The 26,579-nt window shown below is 43.8% G+C and overlaps 1 protein-coding gene across 5 annotated transcripts in view; it reads left to right on the top strand.

Annotated features, from left to right (window-relative positions):
- ABCC9 (ATP binding cassette subfamily C member 9) overlaps positions 1-26,579 on the top strand; it is a 182,096-nt gene that overhangs the window by 117,310 nt on the left and 38,207 nt on the right. For all 5 annotated transcript variants that reach the window (XM_077468695.1, XM_077468696.1, XM_077468694.1 and 2 more), the window contains 9 exons: positions 2,461-2,541; positions 2,683-2,820; positions 8,405-8,530; positions 10,610-10,706; positions 13,534-13,769; positions 16,465-16,628; positions 20,724-20,793; positions 20,914-21,071; positions 21,161-21,253. In XM_077468695.1, coding sequence (XP_077324821.1) covers positions 2,461-2,541; positions 2,683-2,820; positions 8,405-8,530; positions 10,610-10,706; positions 13,534-13,769; positions 16,465-16,628; positions 20,724-20,793; positions 20,914-21,071; positions 21,161-21,253 — 1,163 coding nt within the window. The remainder of the gene's footprint in view (positions 1-2,460; positions 2,542-2,682; positions 2,821-8,404; positions 8,531-10,609; positions 10,707-13,533; positions 13,770-16,464; positions 16,629-20,723; positions 20,794-20,913; positions 21,072-21,160; positions 21,254-26,579) is intronic.

Here is a 26,579-nt window from a genome sequence, read left to right as displayed (position 1 = left end):
TGGTCTAATGTGCGTAAATTGCTCTGTGTAACTGCACTTTGCACTTACCGCAGAACTAAACCCTCCTATCCTTTTCAGCCATGGAAGCTGCCATCTAAGCTTCTCTTTTATCTGCAACTGCCATGATGCTGCACACGTAATCATTAATGACCCCAGCCATTTGGTGTTTTGACAGTTTGGTTGAGAGCACAACCGATGTGACAGTTAGCATTTCCGATATGCCGGGAATGTAACTGTTTTTTTAAATTGTTCATTCAGTGGTTTAGTTCCGCTTTAATTCTTTGCTGCTTGTACTGCTTATGTGTCTGTTATCAGCATTGCTGATGTGGTGAGTAGGCCTTAAAGCCGGTGTTTACCTCGCTTCCACATATTTACCTACAGGTAAGCCTATACCACAGCTCCCAACTGTCCCTGATTTCGAGGGACTGTCCCTGATTTGGAGCAATGTCCCTCTTTCCCCCTCATTTGTCTATCATTTTGGTCTGATCCTTATAGTTGTATATAATATGCACTTTTTATCCGTCAAAAACTGTTTCCCGGTGCTAAACCTTTCATTTGAATTCTAAATTGCGGCATTTGTAAATTTTAAAAACCAATATAAAGGAATAGTAGGGGTAAAAAAAAAAAGCGCTTGTGGATTTATTTAACCTTTTTTTTGGGGTTAATTCTCCTTTAAGGGGGTGTGGCAGCGGGCGTGTTCTATGCCTACATACATTTGCTAGTAGGTGTCCCTCATTCCCATTTCTAAATTTTGGGAGGTATGCTATAATAAGGCTTACCTGTAGGTAAAATTAATATTTTCTAAACCTGTAGGGTTTAGTAGAAATTCAGCCTGCATGCAGCCTCTGACGTCAGCAGCGCATGTGCTCTGAAGGTCCAGCGGATGCTGCTGGAATATCATAGCTCCTTGCCAGAAAGAGGACTTCCCTGCGCATGCAGGGGAGTGACGTCATCACGGCTCTGGCCACTCACAGCTCCGGAGCCGCAAACCCGGAAGAAACACATGTCAGCTCCCTCAGTGGTGACTGGGTGGTGATGCCGGCGCTTCGTTCTAAAGTAAATATTTCATAATGAGCTAGTATGCAGGGCATTCGGTGCATACTAGCTTAACCACTTGAGACCCGCGCTATAGCCGAATGACGGCTACAGCGCGGACCTCCTTTGACGGGACTACGTCTATTGACGTCGTCCCGTGCATGAGCAGCCTGCGCGCCCCCTGAGGGGCGCGCGCGGCGCGCTCTGTGATCGGCGAGTCTATGAGACTCGCCTGATCACCGATCCGAGCAGGGGGTCGATCCCGACCCCTTATCATGTGATCAGCTGTCAGCCAATGACAGCTGATCATGTGATACAACAGAGCCGGTAATCGGCTATTATTCCTCCTCGCGCTGACAAAAAAAAAAAAAAGAGCCGATCACCGGCGGCCGTGATCAGGACATCAGTCCCGATCACGGCCAGCCCTGCCAGTGCCCCCCTGCCCCCTGCCAGTGCCACCTCAATAAAAAATAAGTGCCCCCAGCAGTGCCCATAGTGCCACCCAGCAGTGCCCACAGTGCCACCCAGCAGTGCCACCCAGCAGTGCCCACAGTGCCACCCAGCAGTGCCCACAATCTGCCTCAACAAAGGTGCTGCACCCCAGTGCCACATATCCGTGCCCATCAGTGTCATCTACCAGTGCCCATCAGTGCCGCCCATCAGTGCCCAGCAGTGCCACCTATCAGAGCCACCGATCAGTGCCATCTATCAGTGGTACCTATCAGTGCCCCTTAGTGCCACCCATCCGTGCCATCTTATCTGTGCCCATCTTTGCCCATCAGTGCCGCCTTATCTGTGCCCATCGGTGCCGCCTTATCTGTGCCTATTAGTGCCGCCTTAACTATGCCTATCAGTGCCCAAAAGTGCAGCCTATCAGTGCCCAAAAGTGCAGCCTATCAGTGCCCACCAATGCAGCCTATCAGTGCCCACCAGTGCAGCCTATCAGTGCCGCCTCATCAGCGCACTTCAATGAAGGAGAAAAATGACCTGTTTGCAAAATTTTATAACAAACTATTAAACATGATTTTTTTTTTTTTTTTGCATCTTTTTTTGTTTGCTTAGCAAAAAATAAAACTCCCAGCTGTAATTAAATACCACCAAAAGAAAGCTCTATTTGTGGGAAAAAAATTATAAAAATTTCATTTGGGTACAGTGTTGTATGCCCGCGCAATTGTCATTCAAAGTGCATCAGCGCTGAAAGCTGAAAATTGGTCTGGGCATGAGGGGGGTTTAAGTGCCCAGTAAGCAAGTGGTTAATATGCCTTTGCCTTACAGGTTTTTTTTTTTTTTTTGCGGGTATACAACTACTTTAAATAGCAGAGATCCTATACAGTCACATGATTAGATATAACATTAGATGTTATAACTGAGGAAGGAACATTACTCTTTTGTATGGTCATGTCTGCATGTTTTTTTATTCACTAGGGTATTAATCTAAGTGGGGGACAGAGGCAGAGGATATGCGTGGCACGAGCCCTCTATCAGAACACCAACGTCGTCTTCCTGGTAAGATGGATTCTTCTCCGAGCCCCCATTCACACCGAATCCGACTATGAAACTGTGCGACTTCACTTGAAATTGCATGTCATAGTGTGCAGTGCTCTTCTGTGTTGGTATTTGCATACATAATATTCGTTTACTTCGCAGGATGACCCGTTCTCAGCTCTGGACATTCACCTTAGTGATCACTTGATGCAGGAGGGAATCATGAAGTTCCTGCGGGATGATAAGAGGACGGTGGTCCTGGTCACACATAAACTGCAGTATCTGCCACACGCGGACTGGGTGAGGAATTTTTTTTGTATCTGAATCTGTCATTTTTTTCTGCTGTACAGCCAGAAGAAAATGAATGTACAGATTCTGTTTGCTGGCTGCCGATGCCAAGTTCTGGAAAATTTGTCAATCACTTCAAATTCATTTTACCGTCACAAAAAAAACTATTTTTTTTTACTTTTTTTAATTGAAGTATTTTCCTTCTATGTTCAAGTGGAATTCACATAGAAAGAAATACAGTGACAGCTTTGCCATGTGATCGCCATAGGGTTAGGTTTAGCTTTGTTTAGCGTTATAGTTTTTTAATGACCTTTATTTACCAAGCAAATTCCATTAAAGCAGAAAATATGGCGAAATAAGAGGTACATTTCGCAGAAATTTCAACCATGGCAAAATTATAATTTTGACACAAAATCATCCTCTCATCTCTACATTGCTAATCCCGGAGAGTAAACCCCTGACAGTCTCCCATGTCTGCACACCTGCTGTGCCCATTATAAGAGGTTCCCACCATTGCCACACTGAGTTCCTGGGTCTAACACCTGCTGTACCCATTATGAGGGGTTCCCAGGATTCTATGTTATATCATAGAAAACTAATGAGGAGGAGCTGGTACTCCTCAAGATAGGAGGAGACTATGGTAGTAGAACCACACAAAGTGGGAGTGAAGGAAATAGTTTTTATATACTGTATATAGTAATCTCTTTTCTAAAAATATACTGAATGTTCCTGGGTCTGCACACCTGCTGTACTAATTATGAGGGGTTCCTGCCATCTCTGCACTAACTTCCCTGTTGTAAACACCTGCTGTAACAATTATGAGGGGTTCCCACCATCTCTATGCTTTATTCCATGGGTTGCACAGCTGCTGTACCAATTACAATTGGTTCCCACCATCCCTGCACTGACTTTTCTGTTGTATGCACCTGCTGTACTGATTATGAGGGATTCCCACCATCCCTGCGCTGAGTTCCTGGGTCTGTACACCTGCTGTACCACTATAGGGTGTTCCCACCATCCCTGTACTTAGTTACTGGATCTGCACTTTGCTGTGCCCATTATGGGGGGTTAATTGTGTTTATTGAAAAATCTTACAAACAACAAGTTATATACAATAAAACTACAATAAATAAAACATATTTACAAAATAATTTAATATTGACTATACAAAACAAAAAAGCAAGAAATGGTGCAAACCAAATTGCGCACAACATAATCCCTGCAAGAGAGCCAGACTAAGGAACATCACCGTCACCATGCATGTAGCCTTCTATCAAAAATATATTTGACCTGAAAATCTAGGGGAGTGAAACAAGAATACAAAGAAAAGCCGAATACCCCGAGATCAACAGGCAGCAGCTACAGAGTCTTGATATTCCTCCACGTCAGGCCTTCTGCTGCCACCTGTCTTTCTCAAGACCCTGAATCTTCCCAACTTCACCCAGAATGTCCTGCATCACCACTTCGACAGGGAGGATTTAACTCCGTAAGGATACCTGACACCGTGCACGCCATGTGACATAACGGACTACTAGACTACACTAGACTACAACGGACTACTAGACTAGACTATAAAAGGGTTTCCAAATCATAATCCCGACTAGGCTGGAATGCCCCATTCATCCACTCTGCATAAGTCATGTAGGGGAGGAAGGGTATACTCAGAGCCCTCCCCACCCTCTTGTACACCTCTATATTAAAAGGGCACCGAAGTAGAAAGTGAGTGGGCAGCCCTGATCACTCATGGAAAGAAACTTCAATTTGCCCTTCACATATAGTTTCCATGAAAGGCAAGCCAAGCCTGATCCCTAAACTTCATTGGGATTCTCTCTAAATTAATCAATCACAAACCCACCCCCAAAACCAGGCTTGGGCAATCCCTTAAGGCCAGTGGCTCGCAAAAGCAGAGCTCATGATCCGCTTCTCAAGAAGTTTCCTTGGAAGAGATCTGACTTCTCCTGCTGTTACTTGCCACTGCCGAAACATTTTCAAACACGGCCAACATAAACTGGCACAGCACTTGATGCACCTGCCCCAGCACCTCTTGCTGCCTCTGCAATTTTGGAAGACGTAGACATAGAAGGATTGGACACATTCTCGGCAACTGATACCTTGCATACAGACTGGGAAGACACTGACAAACTAGGCACACCCGCAGACTGGGAAGACACAGACATTTTGGGTATTGGCACAGGCTCAGATGGACTCACAGTCACTCCATCCGCTGAGCTCTGAGCATCCTCCATGTCCAGGCGTAAAAACTCTCTCATGAGTTCAGGCTTGTTGTGCATTGTCTTAGGACACTGACTGTAAGAATGTCCCACCGCATTGCACAGATTGCGCCTTATAATGTTACAATCCTTTGCAAAATGTCCTACACCCTGACACAGAGAGCACTTTATCACTGGACAGGAGGATGCAAGATGCCCTTTATCGCTACACTTGTTGTGTAGCTGTGGCTGCCCCGGGTAGAAGATGGTCAGCCTGTCCCTCCCCAGGAAAGCTGAGGATGGCAGATGCTGGACGACATTGCCAATAACTTTTCATTTTAACTGCACAGACCACCTCCCCGTCCATATTCCCCGATCATCCAAAATCTTCTTTAGGCTCAGGATGTCTGCATACGTCCTCAACCATACAAATAAATCCCCTTGTGGTATGGATTCATTATGAACCAGAATTGTCACAATTTTAATGAGTGGCTGGCGTGGGGATGAGCCCTTTCCAGTCCGACGGTCCCCTACACACATGCTCATATTTCTCCCAAAATATGTCCAAATACTCCGGGCATAATCAGAGCCCTGAGCCGCCAAACAGCTCTGCAGCTGGGGGAGCCGGGGGAGGGATCTGTCAGTGTACTGCCCGTGATAGTTCCCTCCTCACGCCCCTATGTGATCCCCGACAGCAGACATTCCCTCTCCATCCTCCGGACTTCTAGTAAACACTCCTGCTGACCAGCCACACAGGGACAGCGGCTCCAGAGGTTACATCCAGTGGGCAGGAGGCCATGGCTGCCCCTGGGCGGCTGCCTAGTGTGCCTAGTGGTAGCACCGGCACTGCCTGCTTTGCTCCCCCTTGCCAGATACTGTCACAGCAACACCAGCATATTTTTTCTTACGTTTTTCTTACAGACACACCAATTGCAGTCTTGTCCTTAGACACAATCAAACCTGCTGGCAGAGAGTCTAATTCAGCTGGTATAGCAGTCTTTGGATTGACAGAGGCAGGACCCCCCACCCTAAACACTCAGCTTCTTTCCTGGGTTCAAGCACAGTCCTGTCCACTGCAGACTCCTGGAGAGTTATAGCACTACTGCTCCCAGCTTCTTCTCCACTATTCTCAGCAACAGCCGCTGTGTCTGGTCCAGGCAAAGTCACTGTATTGTCCATGGCGCTCCTGTCTGCAGACTCTTCCCCCAGAAGCTGACAGTTACTCTCAGCAATTTCATCTGAAGCTTTGCTTTCAGCAGGTAATTCAGGCTGCATTGCATGCTGTACATTGTCTATGGGTCTGGGCTGATTGCCCATAGCACTACAACCCTCAGCAAGCCCATTGTCATTAATGTTCACATCACCATCCTGCACATACACTGTACCTCCTTGCTGTGCTGTTACTTCTGAAATGTCATGGCTGACAGTGGGATCAGACTTCCCACCAGTTGTTGCAGACTTCATGGTGGATCTTGCTCTCTCCACGAGACTCTTTTCCACAGGGCTAGGAATGGTATCCTTCTTCTCATCATCATCTGGGGAAGCCGCATCCAAAGGGGATTCCAGCTTAGTGATGAACTCCAGCATGCCAGTACCTCCCTCAACCTCCTGCTCAGATGTTCCATATTGTTGCTGCAGAGGGAGGTGGACAGAGGCCTCCGTATTGAGGGCTCAGTAGATACCTGAAGTGTTGAAGAGCTGGGCTCATCCTCCCCGCCCACTTTCTCACTCTCTGCTGACTCTGAGATATCACGGCTGATCTCTGGGGTGTACCGGTTTATGTAGCTGAGATAAGGAGAAGAGAACATGTTCTCCGCTTCTCATCACAGTACATGACCGTTCTGTCTCAAGCGGCCAGTTTATAAAAGTGATATCTGAAGACCTCACAGCCGTTACACTGAAATATCTCCTTTCCAGATTCACCAGCTCAGAGGTGAAGCGCTTGGGAGAGAAGCTGATGCAATTAGAGGAAGAAGGCTTCTTTCTTCATAATATGAGCACCAGCGGGTTAAGAATGAACATTAACAACATATAAATATATACTATATACAAGTGTGTGTGTGTGTGTGTATATATATATATATATATATATATATATATATATATATATATATTTCTCTGTTTAATTCTCGGCAGTTCTCAGAGGAAAATTATCTTCTCCTGTGCAGCCGGTGTATGAAGCTGAGAACTGCCGAAAATTGAATAGAGAAAAAACTTCTCAGTTTTATAAACGTACACCTCTGCCTGTACCTGCATCTCCTCATTGATTGGGTCACTTTCCATACAGGAAGTGGCTCCTCTTCTCATTTGGCTAAACCGTTCCTCATTCCTATATTTCTCTTTAAATGCTCCACTATTCTCCTTCAGAAAACTCACCAGTTCTTTTTTGCTTCTGCACAGCTTGTTCCAAGTCCTTCAACTTAGGCCTCAGAGCCGGTCTCATCTTGCTGAACACTTATATTCAGCTTTCAAAGCTACCAATTTCTCCTCTTCTTTCTCAGTCAGCTTCAGCGTTTCAACATTCCTCCGTCTAAAGGCAGACAGGGACTCATCTCTCCTTGGGCCAGGCCCAGTATCTTCCACAGGCTGAGGCCTATCCAGGGGGCCCCCACCAGGGTCCTCCCCAAGATCCAGCGTCCCTCCTGGGGCAGAGAAGCAACTCTAGCCCCTGGTCTCTGAAAGCCTAGGAGCTAAAGAACCAGCAACGTCACACCTCACTTTCAAGGAGCAGAATGACCGCTTCGCACCATCCCTGTGCTAAGTTACTGGGTCTGCACACCTTCTGTGCCCATTATGGGGGGTTCCCTCCATTCCTAAACTTAGTTACTGGGTCTGTACTTCGCTGTGCCCATTATGGGGGTTCCCATCATCCCTGCACTTAGTTACTGGGTCTGCACACCTTCTGTGCCCATTATGGGTGGTTCCCACTATTCCTGAAGTTAGTTACTGTGTCTGCACTTCGCTGTGCCCATTATGGGGGTTCCCATCATCCCTGCACTTAGTTACTGGGTCTGCACACCTGCTGTGCCCATTATAGGGGTTCCCACCATATATAGTCCCTTCAACCCTGCTGTTAATTACCAGATTTGCACACCTGCTGTAACAATTTTTAGGGGTTCGAACTATCTTTGCACTGAGTTCCTGGGTCTACACACCTGCTTTACCCATTGTGAGGGGTTCCCAGGATTCTTATTGGGATTCTATTTTATATCATAGAAAATAAAAGAGGAGGAGTTGGGACTTCCCAAGCTGGGTGGGAACTATGGCAGTAGATAAAGACAAGGTGTGCAATTGAAGAAAATAGTTATTATATATAATACCCTCTTTTATTTTTTCTACAAAATAACTGAATTTCTGTGACAAGTGAAGATTTGATCTGGTTACAGATTATCGCAATGAAGGAAGGATTCATCCTGCGGGAAGGGACACTGAAGGACATTCAGAATAATGACAACGAGTTGTATGAACACTGGAAGACCTTGATGAATCGCCAGGACCAGGAACTAGAGAAGGTTTATCTTACAGTCTTATTATCTTACTCTATAGGTACATCCACCCCAATATATTACCAGAAATGATGGTTAATAAGGCTGGAGTATAATCCCTGGGCTTTTTTATTGTCTGACTCTGAGTTTATAGTAGGATGTTATGGAGCGCTCGTATGTTATGCATGTTATGAGGGCACAGGGTGACAGGGAATGATAAGAATCACCACTTATAGGGTGGAATTTGGCTTCCAAAAGCAGATTTTTTTTGGTGGGGGGGCATCAGTAGAGAAATTTTCTGCAAGTGATATTTCTCCTCAAAATTACTCTAATGCCTCGTACATACGATTGGATTTAATGCCAACTTTAGTCATTTAGTCATTTCTTCAGGCCTCGGTCAGCATAGTGCTCACACACCAACAGCACAGAGGAGCGTTTGACGTGGCAATATTAACGGGGATGTCTATGGCAATGACTAAGATGAAATTTCTTCTCATTTCCTGCTGTGTCTCCAAGAAAGTTAAGAGAAATATCCCCAGCAGGAAAAAAATAACCTGAGAGAGGTTTTAACCCTTCTGTACTGTGTCACAAACTAAAACTCTACATACTTTTTAAAGCGGAAGTTTAATCTGCTTATATTTTGTCTACCCTAGATCCTCCCTCCTTCTCTCATCAACATGCCAATTAAATGTTTTAATAAAGTGAACGATGATATATATACAGCGCTTATAGGATAACAGTAAACCAAGTGACAAGAAACAGGGATCAATTAGTATAACCCTGCAGTGATACGTTCAACATAATAATAAAAGTATCTGTTTTCAATGATTAAAGTGGTAAGCACTCCAAATAAAGTGCATTGATTAAATAATTGAAATCATTGGAGCACCTAGGTACTTTATTTGGAGCACTCATCACTTTAATCATTGAAAATATATTTTTTTATTATTATGTTGATAGTATCACTGCAGGGTTATATTAATTGATCACTGTTTCTTGTCACTTGGTTTACAGTTATCATATAAGCGCTGTATGTATATTGTCATTCACTGTGTAATTGTATATAAACTGCCCTAGGTAATGCCCACATGCAGGGCTGGTGCAAGGATTTTTGAAACCCTAGGCAAACCTAATTTTGATACCCCCCCTTCGATCCACCCCTGACTCCACCCCCTTTTCCCTGCCCATGTGAACCTCCCCCCCCCCCATAATGAAGCGCCCATCAAATGCAGCCTCAACCGGGCCTATCAAATGCAGCCTCACCAGCACCCATCAAAAGCGGCCTCACCAATGCCCATTAATGCAGCCTACTAGCGCCATCAAATGCAGCCTTACCAGCGTCCATCAATGCAGTCTACTAGTACCCATCAATGCAGCTTCACCAGCGCCCATCAATGCAGCCTCACCAGCGCCCATCAAATGCAGCCTATGAGCACCCATCAATGCAGCCTACCAGTGCCCATTAATGAATGTTTGCTTGTGTCCATTCATTCAGGAGTTGGGACACAGATACAGTCCTCCGCCCCTGGTTGCGCCTCAGACAATATGTGCAAACGCAGCGGCGGTAGCTGCTGATGCTGAGAATTAGTTGCTTGCTGCAGAAAGAAGACAGTATGAACATCAGTGGTCGGGCGCCCTAGGCAGCAGGGCACGTTAGGCGGCTGCCTAGTTTGCCTAGTGGTAGCACTGGCCCTGCCCACATGTGCTGCTGGGCCTCCATGATTGAAAACTGAAATCCAATGAAAGAGGTGGGCCAGGGATAGTCAGGGTGGGAAGGAAAAGGCTAGATGATGCTGGATGTCCTCCAACCAGGCTCTATCTGACTTACAGAATATATGCAGTGAAATCAGGGAATCAGGGTAATTTCAGGAGAGGAATGCAAGACTGAAGGGTAGGAAGGAGTTCAGCTTTAGATGGTGAATGCACAATGCTTGGGTTGTGTTATGTTTATCACTGTGATGTATATTTTCACACCTTCCATCTCCATTAATTAGTGATCGATTGCCATTGTTCAACGTTTAATGTCAATTGATTCTGTCAGAGCACCAATCAATCCATCCTTACTCTGGTATTGAATGTTGTTTGTATTAAATTTCTCTGGATCAGGACACAGACGCCGACCAAGCCACCATGGAGCGGAAGACCCTGCGGAGAGCGATGTACTCCAGAGAGGCGAAAGCTGCGCTAGAGGAGGAAGGGGAGGGTAAGGATCAGAATGCACTCAAACAGTTCAGAGGATGGCAGTTTCAGTGTCATTCCTCCATCTTGATGCTTCATTCACAGAGTATTGTGGGGGAGATCTCACTCTATTACCAATGTGTCTCTCTCCCAGAGCTGCTATCATTGCAATTAGGGCTGAAAGGACTGGCTTTCACAAAGTTAATTTATTTGGAAAAAGTACTAATTATCCTCTAAAAATGCATTATGTTACAACATTTTTGATAGAATGTAAAAGATGAAGTTGCACTGAGTAAATAGAAACCCAACATGTCAAGCTTTAACCACTTCAGCTCCATAAGATTTTACCTTCATCACCAGGCCATTTTTTGCTATTAGAACTGTGCTAATTTAACTGGCAATTGCGTGGTTAAGCAACACTGTATGCAAACAAAATTTATATGTATTTTTTTATACAAATAGACCTTTCTTTTGGTGGTATTTGATCACCACTGCATTTTTTATTTTTTGCGCTATAAACAAAAAAAGACAGAGCATTTTTTTTAAAAACAATATTTTTTACTATCTGCTATAAAACATATCCAATAAAAAGAAAAAAACTAATTTCTTCATAATTTTGGCCAAAATGTATTCTGCTACATGTCTTTGATTAAAAAAATCCCAATAAGTGTATATTGATTGGTTTGGGTGAAAGTTATCGTGCTTACAAGCTATGGAATATATACTGGAATGTTTTTTTCTTATACTACTAATGGTGGTGATCAGAGGCTTATAATGGGACTGCGATAGTGCGGTGGGCAATCTGACACTAAGACCACTTTCACACTGAGGCGCTTTTCAGGCGCTTTCATGCTAAAAACAGCACCTAAAAAGCTCACGAAAAACGTATTTACATTAAAATCAATGAACGCTTCCACACTGCGGCAGTTTGCTGGCAGGGCTGTTAAAAACTCCCCTCTCCATTGAAATGAATGGAAAGCTCTTCAAAAGCGCCTGAAAAGCTCTTCAAAAGCACTCAGTGTTTTTACTGGCAGTTTAGAAGCACCTCAGTGTGAAAGTTGCCTTACAGACACTGGGGGGGGGGGGGGGGCTGACTAACTGCTTTGCAGGGATGAGAAACAGAAAGATCATACAGAGCCTTGTGTTGATTGTCAACACAGAGTTCTGGACTCAGCAGGTCCCGGCTGTGAATCATCGGCTGGGACTTGCTGACAGGCTCCCGCTGTGTACAATCATGTGCATGCCCTAAATTCAGAAGTAGGCAGTGAGGTACGGGTACATTGCTTTGCCTACACCGTCTGCCCATCAGCAGTACATTGTGGGCAGACGGGAAGTGGCTAAATTTGTGCGCTCTCTCAAAATGACAACGAACTTCGGTACCCTATATTTTCCATAGGCTAAGCTTTAAAAGCCCCTACAGATCATCAGTTGAGAGTTACCCATGAACAGTGGCCCTAGAATTATTGCTTTTACTCTGGCATGCACGGCAATATATTACACATGTATCACAAATGACGTTTTCATATTTAGGCAGCTTGATGGTTGTGTTACATTCTTGTGTGTCCATACGTGGAGGTGGGCGGGTTCTACATTTTTTGGGGGGTGGGGGGGTTAAGAGCTTGGGTGTAACATTTTTTTTTTAAGTTCCCTATGTGATATAATATTTTTTAAGACAGGTTCTCTTTAATAAGACATCAGCAGTCTTTTAGCCCCCTAATGTCTCACCTGCCTTCAATTGAAGCTAATAGAGCACAGATCATGATCCATTAGCTTCTTCCCCAGCCACCTGACACCAGAAGATACATTTTACACATGACTTCTGGGTTTAATCTACCTAGGGCAGATCAGCGAACAGATGTTCACTGGTCTTCCTCCCTTCCACCCAGTGGCACCCACCATGTGGGTCCCAAGCCCACAGGTGGGACAGCAAAGCCCAGAAAGCCCAGGTGGGGCACAAACCAGTGATTAGAGAAAGCAATTGCTTTCTTTAGAATGCTAAAAGCCGGCTTGCGAAGTGTACAGTGTAAATGTGTGTGTAAAGTGTGCAGGTGAGTGTAAAACCTTCACTGCTACCACTGTAAGGGATGTGATGGTAAAATAGTTAAAGAGGGAGTCCACCCGAAAAAAATGTATTAAAAGCCAGCAGCTACAAATACTGCAGCTGCTGACTTTTAATAAATGGACACCCACCTGTCCCAGGATCCAGCGATGTCGGCAGCCGAGGCCGATCAATCGATTGGCTCTCGGCTGCTGTTGCCGTCATTCTCGGTGAGAGAATCAGGAAGTGAAGCGTTGCGGCTTCACTTCCCGGTTCCTTACTGCATATGCGCGAGTCAGGCAGTGCAATCAGAATGGTCCGCGCTGTCTCTGGGACCCGTGTGTGTCCCAGCAAGGGCAGGAAGAGGCATAGACTCCCATGGGAGTCTATGCCCGGAAGTGGGTCCAATTACCTGTCTTAGACAGGTATCTGCACCCCCCTCCCTCCTGAAAGGTGCCAACTGTGGCACCGGAGGGGGGGAGGTTTCCGATGAGTGGAAGTTCCACTTTAGGGTGGAACTCCGCTTTAAGTCTTACTGGATTGACAATTTTTCAAAGGAGTACGCGTAAATTTGTGTTGTACCCTGGCATGCAGGGTGTCACCAAGATGGGAAGTGAGGTAAAATCTTCCTAATAGAGACATCTACAGCTAAAAAGAAAACATTCCTGTTACCCCTTCACGCTATATTCAAAACTATACAGACAGAATTAAAACAATAAATCTTTTCAGTGAATACTGGAGATATCTTTTTTCCCCAACACACAAAAGATGCTGCATGTTCATGTTGATCTTCCCAATCCTTAATCTTCTGCAGAGGAAGAAGAGGAGGAGGATGAGGAAGAGGAAATGGCCACGGCAATGCGTCAGCGCACAAAGATGCCATGGAGGACCTGCTGGAGATATCTGACCTCAGGAGGATTTTTTCTCCTTTTCCTGATGATATTCTCCAAATTACTGAAACACTCGGTGATTGTGGCCATCGACTACTGGCTGGTGAAATGGACGACTGAACACAGAAATATCAGCAGAGAAACCAATGAGCTCAACTCGGTAATGTAAACTTACTGGACACCATATATTATTATTATTATTATACAGGATGTACTATATAGAGCACTAACAGTTTGCTCATCAGCTTACAATGTAAAATTTTTTGTCTTTGCTTCAAAATATGTATATCACAGAGGAGCTTACACTCTAATGCCCCACTACAGTCAGACACTATTTTTATACAGTACATTCATATATTTCTGACATATTCCACAGTGCTGTACAGAGAACACTGAGCCAGTCACATAATTTTCTGCACCAGAGAAGCTTACACCCTAAGCCCTTGTACACACGGTCGGACATTCCGACGGAAAATGTCCGATCGGACCATGTTGTCAGATAATCCGACTGTGTGTGGGCTCCATCGGATTGTTTCCGTCTGAATATCCGACGGACAAAGTTTTAGAGCTGGGCTATAAAACTTTCCGACAACATGATCCGATCGGACTTTGTCCGATTGTGTTTAGAGAATTCCGATCGGACAAAGTGCCACGCATGCTCAGATCAAATTCCTAGACCAAAGCTATTGGCTACTAGCCTGAACGTAGTCCTAACGAAATAACGTCATCACGTTACGTACGATCGGATTTTCTGACAACTTTGTTTATGCAACACAAGTTTTGAACAAAATCCGTCGGACAAAATCTGACGGATTTGGTTGTCGGAATGTCCGACTGTGTGTACAAGGGCTTAGGCTACTTTCCCACTGGGGCTTTTTTCAGGCGCTAAAGGGCTTAAAATAGCACCTGTAAAGTGCCTGAAAAACACCCCCCCAGCCTATCCAGTGGGAAATCCCGAGTGCTTTCACACTGGGGCGGTGCCCTTGCAGGACGGGAAAAAAAGTCCTGCAAGCAGTATCTTTAGGGCATTGCGGGAGAGGTGAATACAATGGGCAGTGCTGGCGAAGCACCGGCAAAGTGGCGCGCTAATTACAGTATTAACCCTTTTACACCTGCCAGCAGCCGAAAAGCGCCACTAAAACTACGGTAAAGCCCCGCTAAAAATAGCGGCGCCTTACCGCTTTACCGCTGACGCCCCCCCCCCCCACCCCAGTGTGATAGTGCTCTAATGTGTCTACCAAAGTCACACACTATAATTAATGATAATAATGAATTAATATACGGTACATTTATATTTCTCTGACATATTCCACAGTGCTATACAGGAAATACTGAGCTAGTCCCATCAGTCTCTGCATCCGAGAAGCTCACACTCTAATGTCACACATTACTATTATTAAAGCCGCGGTTCACACAAAAATGTAATCTCTGCTTTTCGGGAACCCTCCTCCTACCTGTCTAAGACAGGTATTTGCACCCACTTCCGGGCATAGACTCCCATGGGAGTGTATGTTTATTCCGTCACCCCCGCGCTGTCTGCTGGGACACACAGAGGTCCCAGAGACAGCAGGACCATTCGGATTGCACAGCATGACTCGCGCATGCGCAGTAGGAAATGGGGAAGTAAAGCCGCAAGGTTTCATTTCCTGATTCCCTTATCGAAGATGGCGGCAGCAGCATCCAAGGACCGAGGGATGGTTAGGCCTCAGGTGCCAACATCGCTGGACCCTGGGACAGGTAAGTGTCCTTATTTTAAAAGTCAGCAGCTGCAGTATTTGTAGCTGCTGACTTTTAAAAGAAAAAAATTGCGGGACATAAACATTTACACCAATCAGCCATAACATTATGACCACCCACCTAATATTGAGTAGGTCCCGTTTTTGCTTCCAAAACAGCTCTGACCCTTTGAGGCATGGATGCCACTGGACCTCTGAAGGTATGCTGTGGTATCTGGCACCAAACCATTAGTAGCACATCATTTAAGTCCTGTTAGTTGCGAGTTGGGGCCTCCATGGATCAGACATGTTTTTCCAGCACATTCTACAGTTGCTCTATTGGATTGAAATCTAAGGAATTTGGAGGCCACACCAAATCAAGTCAACACCTTGAAGGCACATTCTTCCATTGCTCCGTGATCTATAACTGATCCGACTACACCTTTGCTCCCCACGTTCATCAGTAAGTCTTGGCCATCCATGACCCTGTCGCTGTTTTTTCGGTTTTCCTTCCTTGGACCACGTTTGGTAGGTCCTGACCATTGCAAACCAGGAACATCCCACAAGAGTTACAGTTTTGGGGATGCTCTGACCCAGTCATCTAGCTTTTACAATTTGGCCCATGTCAAAGTCACTCAAACCCTTATGTCCATTTTTTCCTGCTTTCAACAAATCAACTTCAAGAACAACATATTCACTTGCTGCCTAATATGTCCCACCCACTTTCAGGCACCATTGTAAGATAATCAATGTTATTAGCTTTACCTGTCAGTGGTCATAATGTTATGGCAGATTGATTCATAAAGCACTGAGATATTGTGTTGTGAGTACACTGAACCAGTCACTTTAGTCTTTGAACCACAGGAGCTTACGTTGGAATGTCCCCCACAGTTGCACACTATTATTATTATACATTTATATAGCGCTGGCATATTCTGCAGTGTTCTTCAGGGAACTCTGAGCCAATCACATTAGTCTGTGCACCAGATGAGCTTACATTCTAATATCCCACCACAGTCACACACTATTCTTAAACATGTGTGTTTATTCCTGAATTCCTGTAAATAATTGTGTTGCTCATTCTGGAAATGGTGATGAAATGACAGAATATGTCTGATGTAAGATACCTCGCTTTTACAGACTGACCAAAATCGGACGTACTATGTGGTGGGATTCAGCATTCTCAGTGCGTCTGGGATCATGCTCTGTCTCATCACCTCTCTGACTGTGGAGTGGATGGGCCTCGCCGCCGCCAGAAATCTGCACACCAACTTACTGAACAAGATTATCCTGGCACCAATTAGGTATCCAACACCAGATGACAAAAAACAGAATCAATATTTCTATTGAAATACGTGTATTGTGTACACAGAGAATAACAATTTTCTAAGGAAAAAAGGAAGGTTTTTGGCAGGAGATACTTTACATGTCCCTTCTGCCAAAAATGCACTACCTCCTAGTAATTTTATACTTTCAGAGTTTATTTCCACTTTAATCTGCGTCAAATTTTTTTTTTTTTACCCTTTGATGACATCATCTTTAATCGTTATCACTGAAATTAGAGGGCAGTTTTGATGAAATTTAGTCAAATGTGAAAATGAATATTTTGCAGCAGTATCGAACTGACCAAAAATCATCGCTCATCTCGACTGAACAAACAACCTCTTGCATTAGAGTGGGTAGTTTGGGTGGGGCGAGTCAATGTTCAATCTCCTGACTAGTCTTTACCATTTTCTGTAGCTCTCGTATCACCAGTCCATAATTTCTTATGGAGATACCACTATAGGTCTGCAGGGACGTGCAGTCAGGGGAGGCAGGTGAGGCAGAGCAATGGACATAAAAAAAAAGATTGAGCTTCGAGGGCATAGCAGAGAGACCCCAAATTTGGTAGGTAGCTGAAGTCATACCCCACCACTGATCAAAATTTGGGGCTCCTCAGACCTATGGTTCTGGAGATACATGGCTCCTTGCACAGCCTGTCAGTAGCTACATACAGAGTGGCCAGTTTAAATACAAGATGGCACACTCTGTTTGCAGCAGACTGAGAGGATGAGCTCACAGTGCCTCTTACTTCTTGTCAGAGCCACTGAGCTCAATGGACAGCTTGGAGTCTTGGACCAATGGTAAAGCACCACTGGAGCAAGCAGTCTAATAAAAATGCTGCAGTGGAGGCTGTCCTCTCACTGCAGTGTCATAGAAGAGGGCATGTGTCTAAAAGACACATGCTCCCTTCCAGCCCAGCCCTCCTAACTAGAAGGAAAAAAAATGGGTTTATGTGTATAAGGTTTACCCATAATCCAATGTTTTTCTCACACACACAGTTAAGAGGGAGAAACTGCTGCTGCTGCTGAAAAGGTACTTTTTTAAATAACGCTAAATAATATATTATTATGCTATATGTTGTAATATAATCACTTATTATTTTTCTATTTACTGTGAAATTACTGATTTGGAGTTATAACTTCAAACTTCAGTAATTTGTCTGTCAAACCACCTGCTTGAGTACAGTTTTTGAAAATATAGTAAATTACCTTAAAAACAATATATAATAATTATTTGTATATTACTTACTTGTGGTAATTAACCACTTGCCACCCAGGTCAAATCTGACACTTCTCACATACATGTAAAAATCATAATTTTTTTGTTAGAAAATTACTCAGACCCCAAACATTATATATATTTTTAGCAGACACCATAGGGAATAAAATGGTGGTTGTTGCAACTTTTTATGTCACATGGTATTAGTGCAGCAATTTTTCAAATGCCTTTTTTGGGGGGAAAAAAACTGTTTCATGAATAAAAAAATTAAAAAAACACTAACATTAGCCCAATTTTTTATTTTTTTTGTATAATATGAAAGATGAGATTATGCTGAGTAAATAGATACCTAACATGTCACGCTTTAATATTGCACACACTTGTGGAATGGCGCCAAACTTCAGTAATTATAAATCTCCATAGGCGATGCCTTAGTTTTTAGTTTTTTTACAGGTTACATGTTTAGAGTTACTGAGGAAGTCTAGTACTAGAATTATTGCTCTCACTCTAACGATCATGACAATACCTAACATGTGTGGTTTGAACCCCATTTACATATGTTAAAACAAGTCCTTATGTTGGTTAAATTAGTAAACTATGAGAACTAATGAAGGTGCTATATATAATCTATATAATCAAAGAATGGTACAGGTTCTATTCTTTTATTATATAGATTATATATAGCACTTTCATTAGTGCTCATAGTTTACTAATTTAACCAACATAAGGATTTGTTTTAATAAAATCAGGACTGTTAGTAGCTCTATTGAGCACATTGTAATATTTATTTTTTATTTCTGCATTCTGTAACAGCCCTTGACCAGTGAAATCTCAGCATTTACAGGGCTGTTACAGAATGCATAAATAAAAAATAAACATCTGCTGTCCAATAGATTCCTTTCACTAGACGCGTATTTTTCCAAGGGAAACTGATTGACTGTCTGCGCCCTGACGCGTAAGCCAATTGGCTGAAGATGAAGATTACAGTTTTCATCTCACAACGCTCGGCTACGCTGTGGGGGTTTATTCAGTAAATGGTAATGTGGGGGTTTATTTAGTAAATGCTGATGTGGGGTTTATTCACTAGATAATGTGGGGGTTTATTTGTTAAATGGTGATATGGGGGTTATTCACTAAATGATGATGTGGGGTTTATTCACTAAAAGATTATCAGGGTGCACACTAAGCACCCTTAGAAAGTTTCCCTGTGTGTATCTGGCTCTGATACCAGTCAGTGCCTTACCAGTCCCTGACCTCAGCACACATCCCTGGTTTGGTGACACTGTAATGCCATGCTATATGCTGGTGTCTCTGCCCTCTGGTGAATGCTCCATAGGAGAATATGGAGAAAGCAGTGAGTGTCACAGTAAGAATAGTTTTGGGGGGTGAACTCCCACCAGGGTCACAGAAACCAATGCTACAGATTTAAATTCTGCCTCGAGAAACCAAAAAAAATAATTAACATTCGTGCCCTAAGCCAAACTGAATCCACAGGAAAGAACTCTCAGACTATCAGTGGATGCCTCATGTTCTTCCCCATCTTATACTGCAGTATTGGGTGACTTCGACACATTTGATGTCAACTACGGATGAGAAAAATGTATGCCTAGTACACACGGGGCAAATGTCGGGCGTCATTGATTGGTTCAATAGAAACTGTCCGACATTCGGTCCATGTCTACGGCAGCCAGTCTGACACAAGCCGGGCACACGGCCAGCTTCTGTTTAAGGGGCATGACCAAAAAAGGTCTGCATCCAATCAGCGCTATGGCTAGAGCGCTGACTGGGGGTGTTCTGGCAGAGGGGGGTGGCCTTGTCCGAACACAATAGCTTGGCGGGGGACATCATTTTTAAGATTTTTTCAGCAAGGGAGATCGCTGTACTAACCCCCCAAGCTCTTCAGCTTTTTTTGTTCAGCCCACTGGGTATCAGCCTTACCGTTTTTACTTGAAATTTGACATTTTCGATACATTTCTACAAAATGAATTTTCAAGTCAATGGGGAAGTTGAAACCACTGTTCCTTTAAAATGGAAACAATAGGCAGGGATCTGCATGTCCATGTTCAGTCATGTTTATATACCAAACCAAGATCACTTGGATAGCTAGTTATAGTCACATTCTGTTTGACTTATTCTGTAATGTTGATGCTTAATAGCTTCTCAAACCCACTTCTTCAGTTCTGATACGTGTCAGGAAGATATCCCAGTATTTATATTTATACAAGTGGCACAGATAATGTAATCCAATAACTATGGAATGTGTCAAGGTAGACGTCGACCATCTCAGAACAGGTTTGGAGGTGTGAAGGTTGTGGAACCACCCTGTTAAAGTTATATAGTCCATTCCTTGATGTCAGGAAGTTTGCATAGCTCTTAATGCTTTGATTAACATGTTTAAATCGTTGTGAAATTGTCAGGGGAGAGAAGTAAAATGGCTGGAAATTTATGTGGAAGACAGATAGTATTGAGGACAACTGGTTCCCAAGATTCGTAAAAGAGACCATCTACATCCAACTGGAAAATCGCCTCTTTTCTCCATCACCATCTCTGAACAGGAGTGGGGCCTTTGACACTATCTGTCTTTTACGTATAAGGCTGTATTAACATCTCTACTCTGCCAATTTGTCAGAAAATCACCCCCTTCAGCTATGTGAATGGATGTATTAACACCTATTCAGACCCAATGACACCTAGGATGGGATTATATAATTGGAACAGTGTGGCATGGCATGGAAAGTGGCAATTGCCTGGCTGTCTTCAGTCTTTGCTGACCTGGAACAAGCATGCAGCCAGTGAAGGCAGAGTCGAGTCTTTATTTAATAAACACGTCTCTTTTTGTGTCTCTGTGTGCTTTGCAGGTTCTTTGATACGACTCCACTGGGATTAATCCTAAATCGTTTCTCAGCAGATACAAACATCATCGATCAGGTGAGGTGTATTGTTTATTGTGTTCATTTTCTGTCTTAATAAAAAAAAATCATCTGTTACTGTGACATCTTTATAACGTTCTATCACCCATCACGATATCATTCTGTCTGCTGGTTCCAGCACATCCCACCAACACTGGAGTCCCTCACCCGATCCACCCTCCTCTGCCTCTCTGCCATTGGTGTCATTAGCTATGCCAATTCTTACTTCCTGATCGCTCTCATTCCGCTGGGGATCGCCTTTCACTTGATCCAAAAATACTTCCGAGTCACCTCCAAGTGAGTATGAGGGAAGGAAAAAAGATGGCACAGGGAGCTGTATTATTTTTGGTTGATCACCGGATGTCACCCTCCCTTCCTTTTTCCAGGGAGCTTCAGGAGCTTGATGACAACACTCAACTGCCTCTTCTGTGCCACTTTTCAGAGACGGCGGAGGGACTGACTACAATCCGGGCATTCAGGTGTTTGACACTGGGGGAATCTCATCTTTCACCACTTTCACAATAGTAGAGTCTTGTAGTGTATTGGCTATTGATAAATGCAGACATTTTGGAGTTTTAGATGATATCTTTTATTGGCTATTTTAAAGCAGACCCCCAGGCAAAAACACTTTCAATTAAATGTATTCACCGGAAAGGATATAATTTTACTCTATGTACGCCAAATATCTTTTTAAACACAGATATTACCTTGGAAAGGTCGCAGTGACATCATCACTGTGCTATACAGGCATAACCCACTTTTAAGTACACAATGGGGTTTATTTACTAAAGATGGAAAGTGCAAAATCAGGCTCACTTCTGCATAGAAACCAATGAGCTTCTAACCCCAGCTTGTTCAATTAAGCTTTGGTAACAAAACCTGGAAACGCATTGGTTTCTAAGCAGCGAGCCTGATTTTGCACTTTCTAGCTTTAGTAAATAAACACCATTGCATACTTAAAAGTGGGGTATGTCTGCATGTAGCCTATATAGAAGGCATAGATGTTGGAAGGATCCAGCAGGCCCCACCCACTGGAGGCTGCCTGCAGAAACCTACAGGATGGGGTGGAGTCAGGACCAGTCACCCTGCACAAGGAGACAGAGCAGCAGTGACCGGTCTTTATTACAGGAAGCTCCTACACTGAGGTAAAGTGAACAGATCAAGAAGAAATACACAAAGCACAGCAAGCTTCAAGTAAGAATACAGATGACTCTTGTATTCAGACAGTGGGCTCTATTCACGAAAAGGTATCCACCCCTTTAAAGTGGTTGTAAACCCATGAAAATAACAAAAAAACTGCAAGACAAAGGCATAATGAGCTAGTATGCATAGCATACTAGCTCATTATGAAATACTTACCTTAGATCGAAGCCCCCGCAGCGGTCCCGGCACACTGCTGTGGCTGGTGACATGTCTGTTATTTCCTGGGTATCGTGGGCTCTGGCACTCTGATTGGCCGGAGCCGCGATGACGCATGTGCGTGGGACCCGCCGATAACGGCACAGCAGCTGAAGAAACGGCACACACAAGCTGTTTCTTCAGTGTGCATATGCAGATACAGTGAATATCTCCTAAATAGTACAAGTTTAGGAGATAGTCATGGTACCTACAGGTAAGAATTATTATAGGCTTACCTTTAGGTAAAAGTGGTGTGTAAGGGTTTACAACCACTTTAAGATGAATGGTAAAATGCCTCACAGCGTTTTTGAATTTTTTTTTGCCAGTTTAAAAAAAAAATGCAAAATAAGGTAAACGACAAACAGGAAATAAGAGAAAACTAAAAAGAAGAAAGTTGTTCCATCAAAATTTGCAATATTTATTTTTTCATAGTTTTTATTGCTGTCTGTGCCCCTGTTAGAAAGATTCACTCTCTCATTTTCTACTGTTTCTCCTTATCATTAAAAGTAAAAGGCAAAGAAAATGCCATATTTTGGGTTGACTTCGGAAGACTAATAGGGGGGAATCTCCCCAATGGGAAACAAAAGCTGATGTGGGTTGTAACTCTCCCTAACTGTGCAATATCAAAAAAAAAGGTTTTGTCTTTAGTTACATTTTAAAATCATTTTTGCTGTGATTTTTGGCAATTTCATTACTATGTCTTTAGACATGTCTGCTTTGTCTGGTTAGAGCAGGGGTGTCCAAACTTTTTTTCAAAGAGGGCCGGATTTCATGAAGTGAACATGCATGAGGGCCGACCATTTTGCCTGACTTTTTTTGAACCGTTAAAATGAAATGCAAATTAAATTTTTAACCAAAGTTTATTGCAAACGGCATACTTTTCATTTCGTCACATGGATGACGAATCTACACAGGTGTTAAATCACTCTGCCTTTCATATATGACACCCCCAGATCCGTCCGCATATCGCAGTGCGATCTGCACACTCACACAGGAGTCGGATCGCATGGTGTGAACACCCATGCGATCCGATTCTGCTGCGGACCAAAAAAAGGGTCCCGTGCGAGTTTGCTGCGGGAGCGATGCAAATTCAGCCATACTATCTGTATGGCTGAACTCGCATCGCTACGGAGATCGGATGTGATTTGCACTGCAGTGCGGTGCGAATCACATCCGGATCTCCCCCCGCAGCAGTGTGAACACAGCCTTATTCTCTCTCTTTCTCTTTAATTCTCTCTCGCTTTAATTCTCTCTCTCTTTAATTCTCTCTCTCTTTATTTCTCTCTCTCTTTATTTCTCTCTCTCTTTCTCTCTCTCTTTAATTCTCTTTATTTCTCTCTCTAATTCTCTTTAATTCTCTTTATTCCTCTCTCTCTTTAATATTCTCTCTCTTTAATATTCTCTCTCTTTAATATTCTCCCTCTTTAATATTCTCCCTCTTTAATATTCTCTCTCTTTAATATTCTCTCTCTTTAATATTCTCCCTCTTTAATTATCTTTAATTCTCTTTATCGGTAATTATCTTTACCTTTTTTCTCCACTGTTCTGGCTTTCAGGCTGACAGCGCGCGGCGCTGCAAACAATCCGTGCCGCCAATCCGTGCCGCCAATCACAGGCACTGAGAGATCTGCAGCTGCTGCAGGGACAGCTCAGTGTCTGCTATTGGCGGCGTGTGCTGCCAGCTTCCCGGAGGCCTTGGACCGCCCCCAGCATCTGACCGTCAGTGGGAGGCGGGGATGAGAGGCGGGGTGAGAGGCACTAGCAGCCAATCACCGCCACCAATCCCCGCCGGAATCACAGGCTCCGGACCTGCCGCACACGCCTCAGCTTGTTAGAGAGGCGCTTGGGGTGTGCGGAGCCAGGCGGGCCATAATGCAGGAGAGGCTGGGGGCAAGGTGGGGGCCATACAAAACCGGACCGCGGGCCGGACTTTGGACATGACTGGGTTAGAGAGTAGCCATTATCATTCTCTGATGTTCTTCAAAGTGTCACTCTGGTATGCATCTGCCAAACTATCAGATTGATGACATCCCTCTCCTAATAGCTCAACTTCCACAACTTTGTAAGAATACTTGTCTATTCCAAATACGATTCTGTCTTGCAAAAATGTTCGCCAAAAATATCCCCAAAGATATTTATGAAAAATTAAGTATTCCCACTACATATGACATTTGTTCTAACAAGGGATTAGATGTGATTAGGGATGAGCCAAACAAAAATTTTTGCGAACACCGTTAAATTCTATGGGACATGAACATGAAAAATCAAAAGTGCTCATTGTAAAGGCTTATATGCAAGTTATTGCCATAAAAAGTGTATGGGGACCCGGGTCCTGCCCAGGGGACATGCATAAATGCACAAAAAAGTTTTACAAACTGACTTTTTTTTAGGAGCAGTGATTTTAATAATGCTTAAAGTAAAAAAAATGAAATATTCCTTTAACTTCCCTAGCGGTGATCTCAAGTCTGGCTCGGTTTGGGATTTTCTTACAGATTACAGTACTGTATAAAAAAATTACACACCCCCTTTGTCCCTAGTGGTCTGTGCAGTGCCCTGCATGCACTTTTATATTATAAATACAGTTTTTTCTGCCTGGAATTTGGAGATTGCCCATAGCAACCAAAAAGTGTCCCTTTATGTCAAAAGCGATTTTAGACCAACTAGAAAACAGCGATAATAAATTATAATCACTTGCAGAATAGAGCGATAGCAATTTGTGAGGAAATTCGTCATCAAACACTAAATCTAATGACAGCGACAATTCTGCAAATGAGCAAATTTCAGTGTTTTTGGATTTGATTACATTATTGAATAATTTTTATTATTATTTATTATATTATAAACTTTATCATACCCGGGATGTCTGCTAGACTCTGGTTTGAACAGATTTAAGAGAGTTATTCCTAAGAATTGCAGGCCTACAATATAAAACGCCAAATTTCCATGCAAAATAATTGTACCGCTTTCAGCACCTAAAACCAGGACTAATCATACCGCCAGGGAGGTTAAATATCATGCCTGGGGTGGTCTCTTTAGTCTGCCTATAAAGTAGCGCATCTTTCCCATGTTTATAACAGTACCACAGCAAAATGACATTTCTGAAGGAAATGTATTGTCGGATCCTGGCAATATAGATAAAAATCATTGAAAAAACGACATGCCCCCCCCCCCCCCCCAGTCCATTACCAGGCTCCTTGGGTCTGATATGAATATTAAGGGGAACCCTGCACCAAAATGTAAAAAAAGGAAAAAAATGCATCGGGGTCTCCCCAAAATCCATACCATTCCCTTCAGGTCTGGTATGGATAATAAGGGGAACTCTGCACCAAATTTTTTTTCTTAATGGCGTGGGGGCCCCCCAAAATCCATACCAGACCATTATCCGAGCATGCGACCTGGCAGGCCGCAGGAAAAGGACGCTCTCTTGCCCCCCCTCCTGAACCTTCCAGATTCCAATAAGCCCCCCACCCACAGACCCCCACAACCATCGGGCAAAGGTTGTGGGGAAGAGGCCTTGTCCCCATCAACATGGGGACAAGGTGTTTTGGGGGGACCCAAAACACCCTCCCCATGTTGAGGGCATGTGGCCTGGTACAGTTCAGGAGGAGGGGCGCTCTCTCTTTTACCCCCTTTTCCTCTGGCCTGCTACGTTGCGTGCTCGGATAAATGTCTGGTATGGATTTTGGGGGGTTCCCCTCAATATCCTCACCAGACCTGAAGGGCCTGGTATGGATTTTTGGATTTTAGGGGGGACCCCCACACCATTTTTTTTTTTTACATTTTGGTGCGGGTTCCCCTTAAAATCAATACCAGACCTGAATGGCCTGGTATGGATTTTGGGTGGGGCCCCCACGCCATTTTTTTTTACATTTTGGTGTGGGATTCCCCTCAATATCCTCACCAGACCCAAAGGGCCTGGTATGGATTTTAGGGGGGACCCCCATGCCATTTAAAAAAAACAATTTGGTGCAGGGTCCCCCTTAATATCCATACCAGACCCAAAGGGCCTGGTAATGGACTGGGGGGAGGGGGACTCACGCTGTTTTTTTCATTGATTTTACAGCCGCGAGTCGTTTTAAATTACATTTTTTCCTTTACAAATGTGATTTTGCTGCTCTGATTCATAAAACTATGTATGACCGTTATGTAGGCAGCCTAACATAGTTTGGGGCGTGGACTCAGCCCCCTGATCCACGATTGGCCAAAGGCACATGGCGCTGTGATTGGCCAAAGCATGCAGGTCAGGTGCATGCTTTGGCCAATCAGCAGCCATCAATGCACTGTGATCTTGCAGTGCATTGAGTGTCTCGCCATTTATTATGGGGCGTTCTGCGGGTGCTCAAATTTCCGAATGACCCATAATGTTCTAAATTTGGCAAACAGGCGAACACCTGAACTTACGTTCGA

The sequence above is a fragment of the Lithobates pipiens genome, unplaced genomic scaffold (genome assembly GCF_037356315.1).
Source record: "Lithobates pipiens isolate NorthernLeopardFrog02 unplaced genomic scaffold, aLitPip1_a1.2 Scaffold_8, whole genome shotgun sequence".
Lineage (NCBI taxonomy): Eukaryota > Metazoa > Chordata > Amphibia > Anura > Ranidae > Lithobates > Lithobates pipiens.
Note: the sequence above shows the minus strand (reverse complement) of the source record. Positions and strands in the feature narration are given on the sequence as shown.